This window comes from Rhinatrema bivittatum, chromosome 2, assembly GCF_901001135.1.
Source record: "Rhinatrema bivittatum chromosome 2, aRhiBiv1.1, whole genome shotgun sequence".
NCBI lineage: Eukaryota > Metazoa > Chordata > Amphibia > Gymnophiona > Rhinatrematidae > Rhinatrema > Rhinatrema bivittatum.
Window position 1 is genome coordinate 157,253,018 of NC_042616.1, and position 19,955 is coordinate 157,272,972.

At 42.4% G+C, this 19,955-nt stretch overlaps 1 protein-coding gene across 2 annotated transcripts in view; it reads left to right on the forward strand.

Moving 5' to 3' along the window:
- The window catches only part of LOC115084217 (GTP-binding protein 10-like), a 665,348-nt gene that overhangs the window by 243,587 nt on the left and 401,806 nt on the right, over positions 1-19,955 (forward strand). For both annotated transcript variants that reach the window (XM_029588786.1, XM_029588784.1), the window contains exon 15: positions 13,297-13,415. In XM_029588786.1, coding sequence (XP_029444646.1) covers positions 13,297-13,415 — 119 coding nt within the window. The remainder of the gene's footprint in view (positions 1-13,296; positions 13,416-19,955) is intronic.

Here is a 19,955-nt window from a genome sequence, read left to right on the forward strand (position 1 = left end):
TAGTTTAAAAAAGTATTATATTAGATATTTACAAATATTTGTGTTACATATGTAGACTCAACAACGCTATATCAGGAAGCAATAAGAAACAATGCAATACATGTTAAAGACTATTCATGTCTTAGGACCATTTTAAATCTGAATACTTTTAATACTGAGAGGTCTTCTTAATTCTTTAACATGCACCCAGAATTGTGTTGCTGCACTTTATACGTTGTCCTGGGACCAAACAAGACTTCACTTTCTATTTGCTTAGCTCAGTTGGCATTTCTTTGAGGGTAGAGCACACTGTGATGTCACTAGCTAATGAGCTGGTGCTCCATTGTGAATTGATTGTGCATTGAAAGATTGGATGTAGGTCATATGACGCTGTCTGACAAACTAGATTGCTTGGTTTTATTTAAACTATTGAATACAATTTTGATATAAAGAACCATTCAATACATTTTCTGGAAATATTGCATACATTCTTTATTTGTTTTAGAACTATAAGGACTGCTCTAGAATTGGAATGCAGCAAATGCAACAGGCCCATTCAGACCAATTAAATGTACTCATTGTCAGAGGTAGCTGTTTTCCCAAAGGTTGATGACATCACAAAAGTACCTAACTTATAAGCGGTCTAGTACAAATTTTTAAAAGATACTACTGTAAAGTGGTAATGTTTTTAACATTGTGTATAAATAAAAGTTAGCAAATATTGCCTAAGTTACACCAGTTTCCAAAGCGGGCTTACACACATAAGTAAGCTTTAAAAATTATCACACCGAATCTACCACGTATTACACCTGTTAATTGCCCTCACAAATTTTTCATGAATATTTATGCATATACTTTTAAAATTCCAAAATGATACATATATGTGCAAACCCTTCCCAATTTTACCCCCGGAACACCTCCATCCAGTCTGGGCAAATTTGCACACAAACATGGCATACACACATAAGTTTATCTGCATATGGGGTGGGCAGTTTTATAAAAGTCCATTCTATGTGTAAAACACAGTTCTACCCATAGAAGTCCGTTGAAAATTACCCCCATGGATGGTAATTTTATAACAACCCATGCATATAAAAAATGCACAAGTTGTGCCAGTTTTCAAAGCAAACTTATAGGCATAAGTCCGCTTGGAATGTTATCTGAAATAACGCACATAAATTTACTCCTGTTTACAGATTGTAATTTGTACAGATTCATTTATGCACAGAACTTTTAAAATCAAAAGTATGCATTTAAATCCCAAATCTGCCCAACTACTTGCACCCCAGAATGCCTGTCTTTTATACATATAAAAGTATGAGTGAAATCAGGTTTCACTCATATTTTTATGTGTACAAACCCCAGGCAATTATATAAGAAGCCATTTATTCAAATAAACTATTGTTCTATATGCAAAATGGCTTTGAAAATTACCCCCTAAATGGATACATCTGATACGCTGATCGGCCCTGCTCTCCGCCATCGCCACAAGGATCGCCTCGGCCGACCCCTCCAAGACTGGCCCACCACTGACTCCGCCTACCTGCTGACATCAGCGGAGCGACGAGGGACACTTTTAAAATCAGCGCTGGTGAACCGTAGGTGCCGCATGCTGTGCGTTGCGTGCCAAAGGAATGCAACAAAGGGGCCTGCCCCATAGCGTGCCGCTTTGCGCTACCCCTGAAGCTACACCTCCCTATTACCCACCTCCTCTTAGCCTAAATTCCACTCTCTCCCCTCCCCCCCTAACCTATCTCTACTTTTCCTCTCCCCAAACCCCTCCACACTCCCATCTCTTCCCCCTTTTCCCATCTCACCCATTTCTCATCCCACCCCCTCCCCTATCATGTCAACACTACCGATTCCCATCCTCCAACACTTCCCATGCTACTTTAAAAAACCTCTCCCATACAATCCTACTTCTCACTCAAGATCCCTAATACCCATCATGTTATCCTCCTGACACAATTTCTCGGCCTCACAGCCCTCTCTTTTATCCTCTTCAACTCCCAATCCCTAACAAAGAAAACACCAATCCTTAATGACATCCTCCTCGATGACATTCCAGACATCTGTGCCATAACAGAAACCTGGTTTAAACAAACCGACTTAGTCTCTCTAAACCAATTCCCCTCTCACTTATATGATATCTTCTCCTTACTCAGGCTCAAAAAAAGAGGAGGTGGAATCCTTCTAGCTGCCAAAAAAGAACTAAAACTTAAATTCCAAACCATCCATACCTCCCCCAAATTCAAATTGGATTTTTCAAATCCTAACAACTCCAAATATGCCTAGTTTACTTCACCCGAGGCCTCCTCGAAAACAGTGCCTCTCCCCTTATTGAATTCATTGCTGACAATCTCAATATGGACATACCTGCTGTCCTACTTGGAGATTTCAACCTCCACATAGACACCATTCCTACATCCCCCTCCTGCGAAAACTTCCTTGCCTCAATGAATGCCATGGGCTTTAAGCAGATTATAACTGGCCCTACACACAAAGCAGGCCACTTCTTAGATCTAATCTTCATTAACTCTCACATCCACTCCTCCGAGACACCCTTCTGCACCCCTGTCCCCTGGTCGGACCACTTCCTCATCAAAACAACCCTCTTCTTGACAAAAACATCTATCTCCCTTCACCCACCCTCCACCACCATCCAATTCAGAAAACCCTGCTCCAAAGATGACCTAATTTTCTCCCTCACAGACACCTTCAATGAGCTCGATCTATTCAACCCTGAATCTGCCTTCTCCAACTGGTACAACATCACCAGAGACATTGCCAACAAAATCTGCCCCTAACAACCAAAACCCTAAACTCCTCCCGTAACTCTAGAAAACCAATGTACACCCCAGAACCACAAAAAACAAACGTGACCTAAGAAACTCTGAAAATAAGTGGCGCATGAATCCATCCCCCTCCCTACAGGCTTCATACAAATCCACCCTTGCCCTCTACAGAACCTCTATACTTAATACCAAACGTGACTTCTGCGCCGTCAGAATTCACAACATTCATTACAACGCCAAAGCCCTCTTTTCCTATGTTTCAGACCTCACAGAAACAGCCCCCCCCCATCCCCGATAAATAATCTAAAACCATGTGACAACCTTGCCCACTTCTTCCATGACAAAATATCCAAGCTTACATTCAGCTTTCCCACCTCTTCCACCCTTTCAAACACCCCCGCTAAAATTCATCATGCGACTTTAGACACATTTGAATCCACCTCCTCATCCGAAATAGAAACCCTCTTAATGAAAATAAAACACGCAGCTCATCCCTCCGACACCATCCCCACAAAATACCTCCTTACTATCCCTAACCTAATAGCCAAACCTTTAGCTGATATCATCAACTGCTCTATCTAAGAACATAAGAACATAAGAAATTGCCATGCTGGGTCAGACCAAGGGTCCATCAAGCCCAGCATCCTGTTTCCAACAGAGGCCAAACCAGGCCACAAGAACCTGGCAATTACCCAAATACTAAGAAGATCCCATGCTACTGATACAATTAATAGCAGTGGCTATTCCCTAAGTAAACTTCATTAATAGCCGTTAATGGACTTCTCCGCCAAGAACTTTTTTTGAACCCAGCTACACTAACTGCACTAACCACATCCTCTGGCAAAAAATTCCAGAACTTTATTGTGCATTGAGTGAAAAATAATTTTCACCGATTAGTCTTAAATGCTAACTTCATGGAATGCCCCCTAGTCCTTCTATTATTCGAAAGTGTAAATAACTGAGTCACATCTACTCGTTCAAGACCTCTCATGATCTTAAAGACCTCTATCATATTCTCCAAGCTGAACAGCCCTAACCTCTTCAGCCTTTCCTCATAGGGGAGCTGTTCCATCCCCTATATCATTTTGGTTGCCCTTCTCTGTACCTTCTCCATCGCAACTATATCTTTTTTGAGATGTGGCAACCAGAATTGTACACAGTATTCAAGGTGCGGTCTCACCATGGAGCAATATAGAGACATTATGACATTTTCCATTTTATTAACCATTCCCTTCCTAATAATTCCTAACATTCTGTTTGCCTTTTTGACTGCTACAGCACACTGAGCTGACGATTTTAAAGTATTATCCACTATGATGCCTAGATCTTTTTTCCTGGGTGGTAGCTCCTAATATGGAACCTAACATCGCATAACTACAGCAAGGGTTATTTTTCCCTATATGCAATACCTTGCACTTGTCCACATTAAATTTCATCTGCCATTTGGATGCCCAATCTTCCAGTCTTGCAAGGTCCTCCTGCAATGTAACACAGCCCGCTTGTGATTTAACTACTCTAAATAATTTTGTATCATCCGCAAATTTGATAACCTCACTCATTGTATTCCTTTCCAGATCATTTATATATATATTGAAAAGCATCGGTCCAAGTACAGATTCCTGAGGCACTGCACTGTTTACCCTTTTCCACTGAGAAAATTGACTATTTAATCCTACTCTCTTTTTCCTATCTTTTAACCAGTTTGTGATCCATGAAAGGACATCGCCTCCTATCCCCTGACTTTTTAGTTTTCGTAGAAGCCTCTCATGAGGGACTTTGTCAAACGCCTTCTGAAAATCCAAATACACTACATCTACCGGTTCACCATTATCCACATGTTTATTAACCCCTTCAAAAAAAATGAAGCAGATTTGTTAGGCAAGACTTCCCTTGGGTAAATCCATGTTGATTGTGTTCCATTAAACCTTGTCTTTCTATATGCTCTATGATTTTGATCTTGAGAATAGTTAGTTTCCATTATTTTTCCCGACACTGAAGTCAGGCTCACTGGTCTATAGTTACCCGGATCGCCCCTGGAGCCTTTTTTAAATATTGGGGTTACATTGGCCACCCTCCAGTCTTCAGGTACAATGGATGATTTTAATGATATGTTACAAATTTTAACTAATAGATCAGAAATTTCATTTTTTAGTTCCTTCAGTACCCTAGGATGCATACCATCCGGTCCAGGTGATTTGCTACTCTTTAGTTTGTCAATCTGGCCTACTACATCATCCAGGTTCACAGTGATTTTGTTCAGTTTGTCTGACTCATCACCCCTGAAAACCATCTCTGGAACTGGTGTCTCCCCAACATCCTCATTAGTAAACACAGAAGCAAAGAATTCATTTAGTCTTTCTGCAATAGCCTTATCTTCCCTAACAGCCCCTTTAACCCCTCGGTCATCTAATGGTCCAACCGACTCCCTCACAGGTTTCTTGCTTCGGATATATTTTAAAAAGTTTTTATTATGAGTTTTTGCCTCTATGGCCAACTTCATTTCAAATTGTCTCTTCACCTGTCTTATCAATGTTTTACACTTAACTTGACAATGCTTATGTTTTATCCTATTTTCTTCAGATGGATCCTTCTTCCAATTTTTGAAGGATGTTTTTTTGGCTAAAATAGCCTCTTTCGCCTCACCTTTTAACCATGATGGTAATCATTTTGCCTTCTTTCCACCTTTCTTAATGTGTGGAATAAATATGGACTGCGCCTCTAGGATTGTATTTTTAAACAATGTCCAAGCCTGTTGAACACTTTTAACCTTTGCAGCTGCACCTTTCAGTTTTTTTCTAACTATTTTTCTCATTTTATCAAAGTTTCCCTTTTGAAAGTTTAGTGTTAGAGCTGCAGATTTACTTATTGTCCCCCTTCCAGTTATTAGTTTAAATTTGATCATGTTATAATCACTGTTGCCAAATGGCCCCACCACCGTTACTTCTCTCACAAAATCCTGCATTCCACTAAGAATTAAATCTGCCCTCTCCAACTGGTACAACAGTTGGTAACGTCCCCACCTCCTTAAAACAAGCCATCGTCAAACCCATCCTTAAGAAACCTAACCTCAACCCTTCTGAACCAGCCAACTATCGACCTATTTCAATCCTACCCTTCCTAGCCAAACTTATGGAAAAAATAATAAACACCCAACTCTCTGATCACCTTGAAAAACACAGCATCCTATACCCTTCTCAATTTGGCTTCCGCAAATTCCACAGTACCGAAACCCTCCTAATCTCACTCACTGACACTCTCCTAAAAGGCATGGACAATGGGCATTCCTACATCCTTGCAATGCTTGACATCTCCTCTGCCTTTGACACTGTCAGCCACAAGATTCACTGTCAGCCACAAGATTCTTCTAACCCGCCTCTCTGAAATTGGCATTACTGGCACCTTAGAGAATAGCCAATGCCATTAGCAATGGTTACATGGAATAGACTTAGTTTTTGGGTACTTGCCAGGTTCTTATGGCCTGGATTGGCCACTGTTGGAAACAGGATGCTGGGCTTGATGGACCCTTGGTCTGACCCAGTATGGCATTTTCTTATGTTCTTATGTTCTCCCTTCGCTGGCTTGTATCATACCTCCATAATAGACACTACACAGTCAAAATTGGTAACAGCGAATCTGAGCCTATCAATTTAACTCAAGGTATTCCCCAAGACTCCTCACTATACTCCACCCTTTTCAACATATACATGCTGCCTCTTTGCCACCTTCTATCCAGTCTAGGGCTCATCCATTTCATCTACGCAGACGATGTTCAAATCCTTATCCCCATTACCGAATCCATCTCTAAATCCCTCAAGATCTGGGAAACCTGCCTCACATCAATCACCCTCCTCCTATCTAATCTAAACCTCTCCCACAACTCCTCCAAAACTGAACGTATTATTATTTCACACAACTCCAACACTTTGAACCCAACTGACATCAACACCCTCCCCCCTTCAACTCCCTTCGCCCGACACGTAAGAAACCTTGGCCTAATAATAGATACCCAACTCAACCTCAAAAAATTTGTAAGCTCCACCATGAAAGAATGTAACTATAAACTTCATGTCCTCAAAAAACTTAAACCCCTTCTCCACTTAAATATCTTCCGCACTGTCCTACAGGCTATAATATTCTCCAAATTAGACTATTGCATCGCCCTCCTGCTAGGTCTCTCTTCTTCCACCATCAAATCTCTCCAAATGCTACAAAATGCTGCTGCTTCTTTTACGAAAATGCTGCTGCTTCTTTTATGAAAAGTAAAAAGTCATGGGATAGGAGGCAATGTCCTTTCGTGGATTACAAACTGGTTAAAAGACAGGAAACAGAGATTAGGATTAAATGGTCAATTTTCTCAGTGGAAAAGGGTAAACAGTGGAGTGCCTCAGGGATCTGTACTTGGACCAGTGCTTTTCAATATATATATATATATATATATATATATATATATATATATAAATGATCTGGAAAGGAATAACGACGAGTGAGGTTATCAAATTTGCAGATGATACAAAATTATTCAGAGTAGTTAAATCACAAGCAGACTGTGATACATTACAGGAGGACCTTGCAAGACTGGAAGATTGGGCATCCAAATGGCAGATGAAATTTAATGTGGACAAGTGCAAGGTGTTGCATATAGGGAAAAATAACCCTTGCTATAGTTACACGATGTTAGGTTCCATATTAGGAGCTACCACCTAGGAAAAAGATCTAGGCATCATAGTGGATAATACTTTAAAATCGTCGGCTCAGTGTGCTGCAGCAGTCAAAAAAGCAAATAGAATGTTAGGAATTATTAGAAAGGGAATGGTTAATAGAATGGAAAATGTCATAATGCCTCTGTATCGCTCCATTCTGGTCGCCGCATCTCAAAAAAGATATAATTGCGATGGAGAAGGTACAGAGAAGGGCGACCAAAATGATAAGGGGAATGGAACAACTCCCCTATGAGGAAAGACTAAAAAGGTTAGGACTTTTCAGCTTGGAGAAGAGACGACTGAGGGGGGATATGATAGAGGTGTTTAAAATCATGAGAGGTCTAGAACAGGTAGATGTGAATCGGTTATTTACTCTTTCGGATAGTAGAAAGACTAGGGGGCACTCCATGAAGTTAGCATGGGGCACATTTAAAACTAATCGGAGAAAGTTCTTTTTTACTCAACGCACAATTAAACTCTGGAATTTGTTGCCAGAGAATGTGGTTCGTGCAGTTAGTATAGCTGTGTTTAAAAAAGGATAGGATAAGTTCTTGGAGGAGAAGTCCATTACCTGCTATTAAGTTCACTTAGAGAATAGCCACTGCCATTAGCAATGGTTACATGGAATAGACTTAGTTTTTGGGTACTTGCCAGGTTCTTATGGCCTGGATTGGCCACTGTTGGAAACAGGATGCTGGGCTTGATGGACCCTTGGTCTGACCCAGTATGGCATTTTCTTATGTTCTTATGTTCTTATGATAAAGGGGATAGAACAGCTCCCCTATGAGGAAAGACTGTAGATGTTAGGGCTGTTCAGCTTGGAGAAGAGACGGCTGAGGGGGGATATGATAGAGGTCTTTAAGATCATGAGAGGTCTTGAACGAGTAGATGTGACTCGGTTATTTACACATTCGAATAATAGAAGGACTAGGGGGAATTCCATGAAGTTAGTAAGTAGCACATTTAAGACTAATCGGAGAAAATTCTTTTTCACTCAACGCACAATAAAGCTCTGGAATTTGTTGCCATAGGATGTGGTTAGTGCAGTTAGTGTAACTGGGTTCAAAAAAGGTTTGGATAAGTTCTTGGAGGAGAAGACCATTAATGGCTATTAATCAATTATACTTAGGGAATAGCCACTGCTATTAACTGCATCTAGCATGGGTTCTTCTTAGTGTTTGGGTAATTTCCAGGTTCTTGTGGCCTGGTTTTGGCCTCTGTTGGAAACAGGATGCTGGGCTTGATGGACCCTTGGTCTGACCCAGCATGGCAATTTCTTATGTTCTTATGTTAGAGTTCTCACTAACACTCGCAGAAAAGACCATATCACCCCCATCCTCAGAGACCTCTACAGAAGTCGCTACAAGAATCTCACTATCATACATAAGACACTTCACAACCCTGATGTACACTGGCTCAACGACTCACTACACTTCCACACATCCAGTAGACCCACCAGATCTGCATACAATAGCACACTACACATACTTCCCACTAAACCCACCCGCCTTTCTAGCACAAAAGAAAGAGCACTCTCCATAGCAGGACCTTCAAATTGGAATGCTATACCACCTGACCTACGACTTGAACCCTGCCACCACAAATTAAAATAAACAAACTAAAAACCTGGCTCTTTGAACAAGCATTTGCATAATCCATCCCCACCTTGCACTCATATGCTTCAACACTCCCTCATTTGCTTCAATAACCCCCCTTCTCCACCCCCCAATATTATATTGCTTTATGTTACATTATATTAAATTATATTCCATATGTTACTTTAAATTACATCATATTGCTCGATGTTATATTATATTATAAGCTATATTATTTGTTATATTTTATTATATAATATCCTAACTTTTTGCTCTATATTCATGTTCTTTGTTAGATGTAATGGACAGTTATGATTTTGATATACTGTTTCCCCACATGTTACTTGTAAACCGATGTGATGCTCTGCGAACGTCGGTATAGAAAAACCTTAAAATAAATAAATAGATAAATAAATAATTGAAGAGTGTTAACATGCTATTCACAATCTGGTGTAAAGCCTTTAGTGAATAGTAGGGATGTGAATCGTGTCCTCGATCGTCTTAACGATCGATTTCGGCTGGGAGGGGGAGGGAATCGTATTGTTGCCGTTTGGGGGGGTAAAATATCGTGAAAAATCGTGAAAATCGTTGAAAAATCGAAAAATCGAAAAACCGGCACATTAAAACCTCCTAAAACCCACCCCCGACCCTTTAAATTAAATCCCCCACCCCCAAATAACTTAAATAACCTGCGGGTCCAGCGGCGGTCCGGAACGGCAGCGGTCCGGAACGGGCTCCTGCTCCTGCATCTTGTCGTCTTCGGCCGGCGCCATTTTCCAAAATGGCGCCGAAAAATGGCGGCGGCCATAGACGAAAAAGATTGGACGGCAGGAGGTCCTTCCGGACCCCCGCTGGACTTTTGGCAAGTCTCGTGGGGGTCAGGAGGCCCCCCACAAGCTGGCCAAAAGTTCCTGGAGGTCCAGCGGGGGTCAGGGAGCGATTTCCCGCCGCGAATCGTTTTCGTACGGAAAATGGCGCCGGCAGGAGATCGACTGCAGGAGGTCGTTCAGCGAGGGGCGCCTCGCTGAACGACCTCCTGCAGTCGATCTCCTGCCGGCGCCATTTTCCGTACGAAAACGATTCGCGGCGGGAAATCGCTCCCTGACCCCCGCTGGACCTCCAGGAACTTTTGGCCAGCTTGTGGGGGGCCTCCTGACCCCCACGAGACTTGCCAAAAGTCCAGCGGGGGTCCGGAAGGACCTCCTGCCGTCCAATCTTTTTCGTCTATGGCCGCCGCCATTTTTCGGCGCCATTTTGGAAAATGGCGCCGGCCGAAGACGACAAGATGCAGGAGCAGGAGCCCGTTCCGGACCGCTGCCGTTCCGGACCGCCGCTGGACCCGCAGGTTATTTAAGTTATTTGGGGGGGGTTCGGGAGGGTGGGGGATTTAATTTAAAGGGTCGGGGGTGGGTTTTAGGGGGTTTTAGTGTGCCGGCTCACGATTCTAACGATTTATAACGATAAATCGTTAGAATCTGTATTGTATTGTGTTCCATAACGGTTTAAGACGATATTAAAATTATCGGACGATAATTTTAATCGTCCTAAAACGATTCACATCCCTAGTGAATAGTGTTAAGCAGATTAAACCATGTCTGGTAATAACTTGTGCATTACCAGTGGCAATAACATTTATTTATTCCTGCTACTGTTAACACATTTGTTTACCGGCTGCAGTAAGGCTGGCCCCACTGAGCCACAATCTGCCTTTCCACCCTGCCCCATCCCCCCACCCAAGTGGGCAAGAAGGCCTCCATGAGGCTTAACCCTGCTCTTGTACATTATGAAGGCACTCCTGTGGCAATGTCCCTCCCTTCCCTGAGTACACCACCTGTTTACTGCAGAAGCCTCTTTCACATCTCACCAACATCCAGAAACAAATGTGATATCTTCCCACCCCCTAACATCCAGGAACAAGTATGAACCAAAGCCCTCTATTCTTAATCAAAGTGTCAGGGTCTTGGTGCAACTCTCTCACCTCTCACCATCCCAGGCCCTCCCACACCTATCTCTTTGGAGATCTTGAATGCTGAAGTTGGCAAGAGGGAGTACAGGAAGAACCTTCTGTTCTGCCAGCACCAAAATGCACTAATGCACCCAGTGACTTCATGAGGTAGGCAGGTGGAGGATTGACCAGGGCCTCAGAGCCCCTTGATCAAGAGAAATATAACGTAACCTAACAATCCATGAAGATGGGGGGAAAGTAGAGGGATCCCAGGTCTGCACTTATTTTATTTATTTATTCATTAAAACATTTGTAGGCCCGCATTATCCATGGTTCTAAGCAAATCACAGATTCACATCCATAATTAAAACTGAGAAAATCACATAAAGCAAGTTTAAACAAGATAAGCATAAAAGCAAATACAAAAAAATAAATGCAAAAAACACAAGCATATAATTAAAAACCGAGAATGGAATGGAAGATGTCAAAAATCTATACAATATAAAATTAAATAACATAAAAACAGACAAACAAAACTGTTTAAATAAAAGTTTCACAACAATAACCACATAAAACCACAGAGCCAGTGATAGCATGATAGGTGCCAGTGATATATATAAAACAATATAAATATTGTTTTATATATATCCATCTAAATATAGCGAATCCATCTAAAATAGCCTAAGAGACATTAAAGAAGGCCTAACTTGGTGGGGGAGGAGTCAAGATGGTGCCTTGAAAGGTCGCATGTCCCTACCTGTTCTGGCGTTTTTCCTCTAAAGAATTTCTAAACAGCTTTAAAATGCCTCCGAAGAGAAAGGGGAGACCCAGGAATTACCCTTCAGCTCCAGCGGTCACCTCCGGGCAGCGAACCATCGAACAATGCGCTTTGAAACCGGTGAATTTGGAGCTAAGAGGTCCGGCTGTTGGGTCACAGGAAGGAGACTGTGACCCGACCTCGGAAGGAGTATCCTTTAGCCCCTTGGACGAACGTCTACCTCCGGCAGTACGAGGGACCTCAACGCCGTGGCTAAAATAGCCTCTTTCACCTCACCTTTTAACCATGATGGTAATCGTTTTGCCTTCCTTCCACCTTTCTTAATGGAGTTGCAAATTCAAGATAAAAGAAACCCAGTACTGTTTGTTGGCAAATAAAAAGCAAATTAAAAAACCCTGTACCTAGATAATGAGCAAGTTTATTATTGTGAGCCAGATTTAAGTAAAGACTAGTAGAATGATAATGATATTTAAGAAAGTAGAAAAGAATAGATGAAAAAGAGAACAAATGTTAAAACAGGAACAACAGATGTCAAATTGCAGAGACACTTGTAATTGTGGAAAAGATAGAAAAAAGTCCCATATTCAGCAAAAATCTGATATCTTGAGTGTTGAAAAATATGGGGCAGATTTTCAAAGCCCTACGTGCGTAAATCGAGGCGGATTTACGCACGTAGGGTGGGTTACACGCGCAGGGCGGCACACATAAAGCCCCAGGACACATGTAAGTATCGGGGCTTGTAAAAAGGCATGGGCGGGGCAGTCTGTGGGTGGGGCGGAGCCGGAGATTCCAGGCACAGCGGCCATTTGCCGCTGTGCCTGGGATCGCAGGGCGGCCATCGGCTGGCACGTGCAACTTGCACCTGTCCAAGGCAGGCATAACTAGGTAAGATACATTTTTAGGGGGGTTTAGCTTAGGGCTTGGGGTCAGGAGAGTTAGGGGAAGGGAAGGTGGGGTGGGGGAGTAGGGAACGGAGGAAGGCAGAGCGGCTCGGCGCTCGCAAGGTGCACAATTGTACAACACCTTGTGCGCGCCGTCCCCTGATTATATAATATGCGCGCGGCTGCGCGCGGCTGCGCACGCATGTTATAAAATCGGGTGTACATTTGTGCGCGCTGGGTTGTGCACACACATGTACGCCCGCGCATATGTTTTAAAATCTGCCCCTATGTGTATAAGGAATGCAAGGCTCAATGTGTTTGGACAAAGATGCAAAGCCTTGAACCTCAAAGTGAAATCTGTATTAATAATAATGATTTTGTTGACATTTTCTTTGTATCTGCAATTATTTAAAACTACAACTTAACTGGAACTAATTAGCATTCTAGCTTTCCTTTTCAGTATAGTAGCCAAGATTTGAATGCATATGGAAAGGAACCTGTGCTCTTATCTTCTTTTGCTATCTAGTGCAACCAGTAACAAACATATTAAAATGATGTTACAGTACATATTGAATTCTTTAAAAAAAAATCGAATTTATTTTTCATAAATATTTCCTAAATAGGATCTGTTTGGATATGAAGGAGTAGACATTCTTCTCCTGTTATTGAAGATGGATCCAATTTTGTTCAATAGTGGAGTAGGCCATAACCGACTAATTCTGGGAACTTTGGACAGTCTATGGTAAGTTAAATGATGTGGAGTAATTTAAGAACTATATGGGTGAATAAATCGTATACTTTCCCCTTCTTGGCTCAAGCTGTCAATCTTCCATAATTTTGGTTTGTATGTAATTGAAGTAATCTGTAGAGCAGGCAATAAAAGTTCTACAAACTTTAGTCTCTTAGCGTTCCATGATTTCTTATTTTTGTTCGGGGCCAAACCATTTGGGCATGAGGGTCACATTGCTTCCAAATCACACTTTTCAAATATTTGCAGGATGAGACTATAACTGGCAAATATACCATGTAAATCATTAGGCACAATTATTTATTTCATTATTTTCATCGTTATGTGGATGATTTGCAAAATTTGCTCCCTTTTTGCAGCCTTATGTAGAATCTTTTTCTATGTCTTTTTCTGTTCTCTGTTTGTGGTTGTCTCCATTCTTTTCAATATCTTTGTGAATGATCTAAAAGAATTAGGAAAAACTTGTCTTTGCTGATGGTGCTAAAATCTAAAACAGATTTGACTTCCCTGAGAAAACAGATAGAGAACATAACTTTGATACCGGCGCATGGTCACACATGTACGCTTATATACCGGCTCGTGCCAAAGGATGTGGCCATTTTATAATATGTGCCTGGTATAAAATAGGCTGTATGCGCATACATCTGCGCACAATTTTATATGGTTGGACGAAAAATGGGGAGATATTAGTAGACGTGCGCCGACGCAATTATTACCAGTTCCCCAGATTGTTCCCAGTTCGTCCAGATAAAGGATAGGACTTCCTAACCCTCCTAGTTAATTAGCTTCCCTTTTACCCTATTAGCCCCTTCCCTTAAAACCATTCTGACTGGCCTAGTTTTGTTTTGTTTTAGGACTTACACGCCATTCATAGCAGAAGTAAAGTTATGCAGTAGGTGACCCCAGTGCACGCTTGTGCGTGTAAGTATTTACATGCAGGTTTCTTTCATAAATCCTTGAATGCCTATGCTGAGACCACGCCCACACCCCATCTCTTTTTCATAAAAATATTTTGTGCGCATACTGGGAGATGTGCGTGTACGCATGTGCCTTTTAAATATGTGTGGTTGACGCCGGCTTGACTTCTGCTCATATTTCCTGGTCTGGTTTGGCTTGCGCCGGGCTTTTCAAATTCACTTCAGAATAAAGAGGAATTTTAAAAAGCTGAAGGAATAGTTGAGTGCTCAGCAGTTAAGCTTCAATGCAAGAAAAGGTGCAGAACCATGCATTTTGAATTTCAAAATTTAAATAGAAGAAAAAATAGTAAATACAGTAAAATGCGAGGACAAGACGCTTTTAGATGTGTTAGTGATAGAAGGAAGTGCAAAAGTGGGCATTGTGAGACTCAAAAAAGAAGGGGAGGAATATGTAGAGGCTGATAAGGAAAAAGCAAAATTGCTTAACATATATTTCTGTTTGGTCTTCACTGAAGAAGGGCCCGGAGCAAGACCACATAAAACAAACACAAATAAGATTGAAAGTGAGGTAAACCTCAATCGTTTTTCAGAACAGTGTGTTTGTGAGGAGCTAACTAAACTTAAAGAAGATAAGGTGATGGGGCTGGATGGGATACATCCAAGAGTTATAGATGGGAAGTTATAGATGTCCTGGCAGTACCAATGGCTAATCTTTTCAATGCTTCTTTAGAGTCTGGAGAAGGTCTGGAGAACTGGAAAAGGACAGATGTGGTTCCTATTCTTAAAAATGGAAGTAAGGAGGAAGCTGGGAACTACAGGCCAGTTAGTCTGACCTCTGGGGCAAGCAAACTAATGGAATCGCTGCTAAAACAGAGGATAGTGCAATTTTTGGAATCCAATGGATTGCAAGATCCGAGACAGCATGGTTTTACCAGAGGTAAATCTTGTCAGATGAATCTGATCAATTTCTTTGATTGGGTGACCAGAGAGTTGGATCATGAGAGAGCATTAGACATAGTATACTTGGATTTCAGCAAGGCCTTTGACAGTTCTGCACAGAAGACTTATAAATAAATTGTGCGCCCTTGGTATGGATCCTAGAGTGACTAAATGGGTTAGAAACTGGATGAGTGGGAGGCGATTAAAAGGTAGTGGTAAATGGCATTTTCTCTGAGAAGGGAGTGATACTAGCGGTGTGCTTCAGGGATCAGTCCTTGGACCAGTTTTTTCAACATTTTTGTGAGCAATATAGCAGAAGGGTTGTCGGAAAATGTTTGTCTTTTTGCTGATGATATCAAAACCTGTAACAGGGTGGACAGCCAGGAAGGAGTGGAAAACATGAGGAGGGATCTAATGAAGTTCAAAGAATAGTCTAAGGTCTGGCAGCTAAGATTTAATGCTAAAAATGCAGATGCAGAGAATTGTGTTTAGGATGCAAAAACACACAGGAAAGGTACAGTATTGGAAGTGAAATTCTTCTAAGCACAAAAGAAGAGCAGGATCTGGTGATAATTGTATCTGATGATCTTACAGTGGACAAACAGGTGGATAAAGTGACAATAAAAGCCAGAAAGATGCGTAAGGAGAGGAATGGTCAGCAGAAAAAGGGAGGAAATATTGCTCCTGTATAGGTTTCTGGTGAGACCTTACTTGAAGTACTATGTACAATTCTGGAGATCGCACCTTCAAAAGGATATAAACAGGATAGAGTCAGTCCAGAAGGTGTCTGTTAAAATGTCCCATGGTCTTTGTTCTAAAGCATATGGGGATAGACTTAAAGATCTAAACATGTATACCCTAGAGCAGCGCTTCTCAACCGGTGCGTCGCGACACACTAGTGTGTCGCCAAACACCGGCAGGTGGGTCACGTCTCCCGGTGTCCCACTACCCCGTTCTACTTTCCTTTTGCCTTTTTCCAGCCCCCCCGAGGGCCAATTGGAAGCCTTCTTTCTTCCTACCCCCATTGCCCATTAGGAAGCTTCCTTCATTCTGCCTCCCCCTGCACAGGCCAGTCGGAAGCTCCACACTTCTAACTACCAGTGGGAGTAGGAAGAATGGAGGAAGCCTTTGATTGGCCGGTGAGGCAGGCATCAGAATGCCCAGAAGTGGGGTGGGAGGAATAGAAGTTTTGAACTCCGACGAAGCAAGGCCGCCACAGCCCGTGGTGGCAAAGAGGAAACCCGACACTGACCGAGGCCACCACGGGAGCATATTCCCATGGTGGCGAAAAAAGAAGGCCCGCCGGATTAAAGCCGCGGGGGAAATGGAGCCCTTCTCTGCAGTGAAGGAAGAAGTTTTTGGTGAGAGCTGGTGCGTCTGTGTGTGAATGAGTGACGGTGCGTCAGTGTGTGAATGAGTGCCTGGCTGAGAGCTGGTGTGTCTGTGTGTGAATGAGTGCCTGGTTGAGAGCTGGTGCATCTGTGTGTGAATGAGTACCTGGTTGAGAGCTGGTGCGACTGTGTGTGAATGAGTTCCTGGCTGAGAGCTGGTGCATCTGTGTGTGAATGAGTGCCTGGCTGAGAGCTGGTGCATCTGTGTGTGAATGAGTGCCTGGCTAAGAGCTGGTGCGTCTGTGTGTGAATGAGTGCCTGGCTGAGTGCTGGTGCTTCTGTTGGTGAATGAGAGCTGGTGTGTCTGTGTGTGAATGAGTGCCTGGCTGAGAGCTGGTGTGAATCGGTGCATGGGTGAGAGCTGGTGTGTGTGGGTGCCTGGGTGAGAGCTTGTGGGTGTGAATGGGTGCCAGAGTGAGCACTTGTGTATGTGGGTGAGAATGGAAGCCTGGATGAGAGCTTGTGTTTGTGGGTGTGAATGGAAGCCTGGATGAGAGCTTGTGTGTGTGTGGGTGTGAATGGATGCCTGGGTGAGAGCTTGTGGGTGTGAATGGGTGCCAGAGTGAGAATGGGTGATGTGAATGGGTGCTTGGGTGAGAGCTTGTGTAGGTGGGTGTGAATGGATGCCTGGATGAGAGCTTGTGTGGGTGGGTGTGAATGGATGCCTGGGTGAGAGCTTGTGTAGGTGGGTGTGAATGGATGCCTGGGTGAGAGCTTGTGGGTGTGAATGGATGCCAGAGTGAGAGCTGGTGTGAATGGGTGCTTGGATGAGAGCTTGTGTGGGTGGATGTGAATGGTTGCCTGGGTGAGAGCTTGTGGGTGTGAATGGGTGCCAGAGTGAGAGCTAGTGTGAATGGAAGCCTGGGTGAGAGCTGGTGTGAATGGATGCTTGGGTGAGAGCTTGTGTCTGTGGGTGTGAATGGATGCCTAGGTGAGAGTTTGTGTGTGTGGGTGCCTGGGTGAGAGCTTAATGGTGTGAATGGGTGCCAGGGTGAGAGTTTGTGTGTGTGGGTGTGAATGGAAGCCTGGGTAAGGACTGGTGTGAATGGGTGCGAGAGTATTTGTGTGTGATTGAGAGCTTGAATATAAGAGACCATGAGTGTGATTGAGAGACAGACTGGTCAGGGTGGTGATGTTTTACTGTTTGAGAGAGAGAGAGAGAGACTGGTCAGGAAGATGATTAGTGTGTGCATGTGAAAGAGAGAGACTGGTCAGGAAGATGACTGGTGTGAGAGAGAGACCAAGACTGGTCGTGGGGTCTAATTGTGTGTGTGTGTGTGTGTGTGTGTGTGTGTGTGTGTGCGTGCGTGCGTGCTAAGGAAGAGGACTGTGAGGACAGAGCTTCAGCAGCCCTTGCTGCTTCTGGTGAGTGCTATTGGCCTGGAAGGGAAAGGAGTAGGAGAGTTGCTGGAGAGGGTAAGTAAAGGTGGCTTTTTAAATTTATGTTTCTTTATTTTACTGCCATTTTAATTATTGGGTATTATGTGATGACTGCTGTTTTGAAATATTTTATTGATATTTGGACATGTTTTAATAATTTTTATGAGTTTTTTTAATTGTTGGATTTTATTCTGTTCAGCAGCTGTTTTGTAACATTTTTAGTATAGCTTTACAATTAGTTCTGTGTGGGGCTCTATAGCAGCTTGGCTTACTCTGTTTTCCCAATAGGAAATGTATTAGTGTTTAGGGCCTGTTTTAATAGTTTTATTTCTTAGATAGGATTGTTACTATTGAGTGTGTTCCATAATACAGGTGTAACTTTGTGCGGGTTAGTTTGTGTGCATTATTGCAAATCCTGAGAGTCTCTTAGGTGATGTTTCTCGTTCCATTTCTCCAGGTTCGCACTGCATGCAGAGTGGCTTTTTTGGTTTTCCATTCCAGTTTCTGTCTACATATTTATAACACTGGGCAACAATGAAAGTGTTACTGACCTAAAAAGGTCCTACTCTGTAGTATCTTGATGTGCTGAACACGAATATGACCATGAAAAGTTTTTATTGGCTCTCGTTTTGAAGATATTTAATATAGTTCACTTTCTATGTTTAGTCATGTAAATTTATCCAGTAGGACTGTAAATAAGCCTAGAATGATGTAATATTGCATCATATTGCATAATACCATCATGCACACATCATTCAGAGTTTATTACATCATTTTCTGATGCAATGCAGTTCTACTGCCATGCTGCTGCCGAGTAAGCTGGCGTCAGCAGTATACTATATGAAGCCCAGTCAGAAAATGTGAGCATTTGAAATATTCATACTGGCTGACTACTGCTGGACACTCCGCAGAGATGCTCCCGAACAGATGTACAAGAGACAAGCAAAGAAATCTAAGACGTAGTCTATGACTTCATTTTTCAAACAGTATTAACCGTAGGTCTCCTACTATTGGCATACAATTCAAGATGTAATTATATTATTGCATATTACAAAAAAACTAGAGCCAATTTTGCATTTTCACAGTCACATTCGTGTTTAGCACATGGAAATGTATAAGAATTGACTAATTTCATTTCCGTAACATGACTTTTGTGAAAATTTGTTGCCCAGTTTGTGGTTTTTCTGTACTTGGTGAAGGGTGTGTGACCCAGGTGAGGTATTTAACTAGCATGTAGGCATTTGTATCAATCTTATTTGTTGTGTTTTCTCAATAGGATATGCATTAGTGTTAAATTACTGTCTTTTCATAAGGAAGGCTATTTTGCCTGGTAGTAAAAGGAGTTTGTTTTGCTTTTACTGGGATGTCATCAGAACCAGAATATCTTTTTTGTATGGCAAGTTGTACAGGGTAATGCCCTAGATGTGCTCTATACTCATTGCTGGGGGTTGAGGGGATTCCTGTGGATGCAGAATGCATGTTTACATTTAGCCCCGTGATGGTCACATGTTCAGTGTGGCACGCATGTGAGAACCATCTGTCAGGTGTGTCCTAGTCAAAAAAAAGTTGAGAACCACTGCCCTAGAGGAAAGGTGAGACGGGGAGATAAAATAGAGATATTCAAATTTCTCCCAGGACAAGCAGGATGGTAGTCCTCACACATGGGTGACATCATCAGATGGAGCCCGGCACAGAACTTTGATCTCAAAGATTCTGGAGCTTTCAGCATGCCTTACTGAGCATGTGCAGCTATAGTCATCACCCTGCCCCCTAGGCAGAACTCCTCAATCTCTTCTTTTCTGCAGAGCTATTGTCTCGCTGTTGTGGAGTTTGTGCTCTTTTATTTGTATTAGAAAATATTTTTCATGGTATTCAGCCTTGCTTTCTTCTTACAGTTTTGTAAGTGA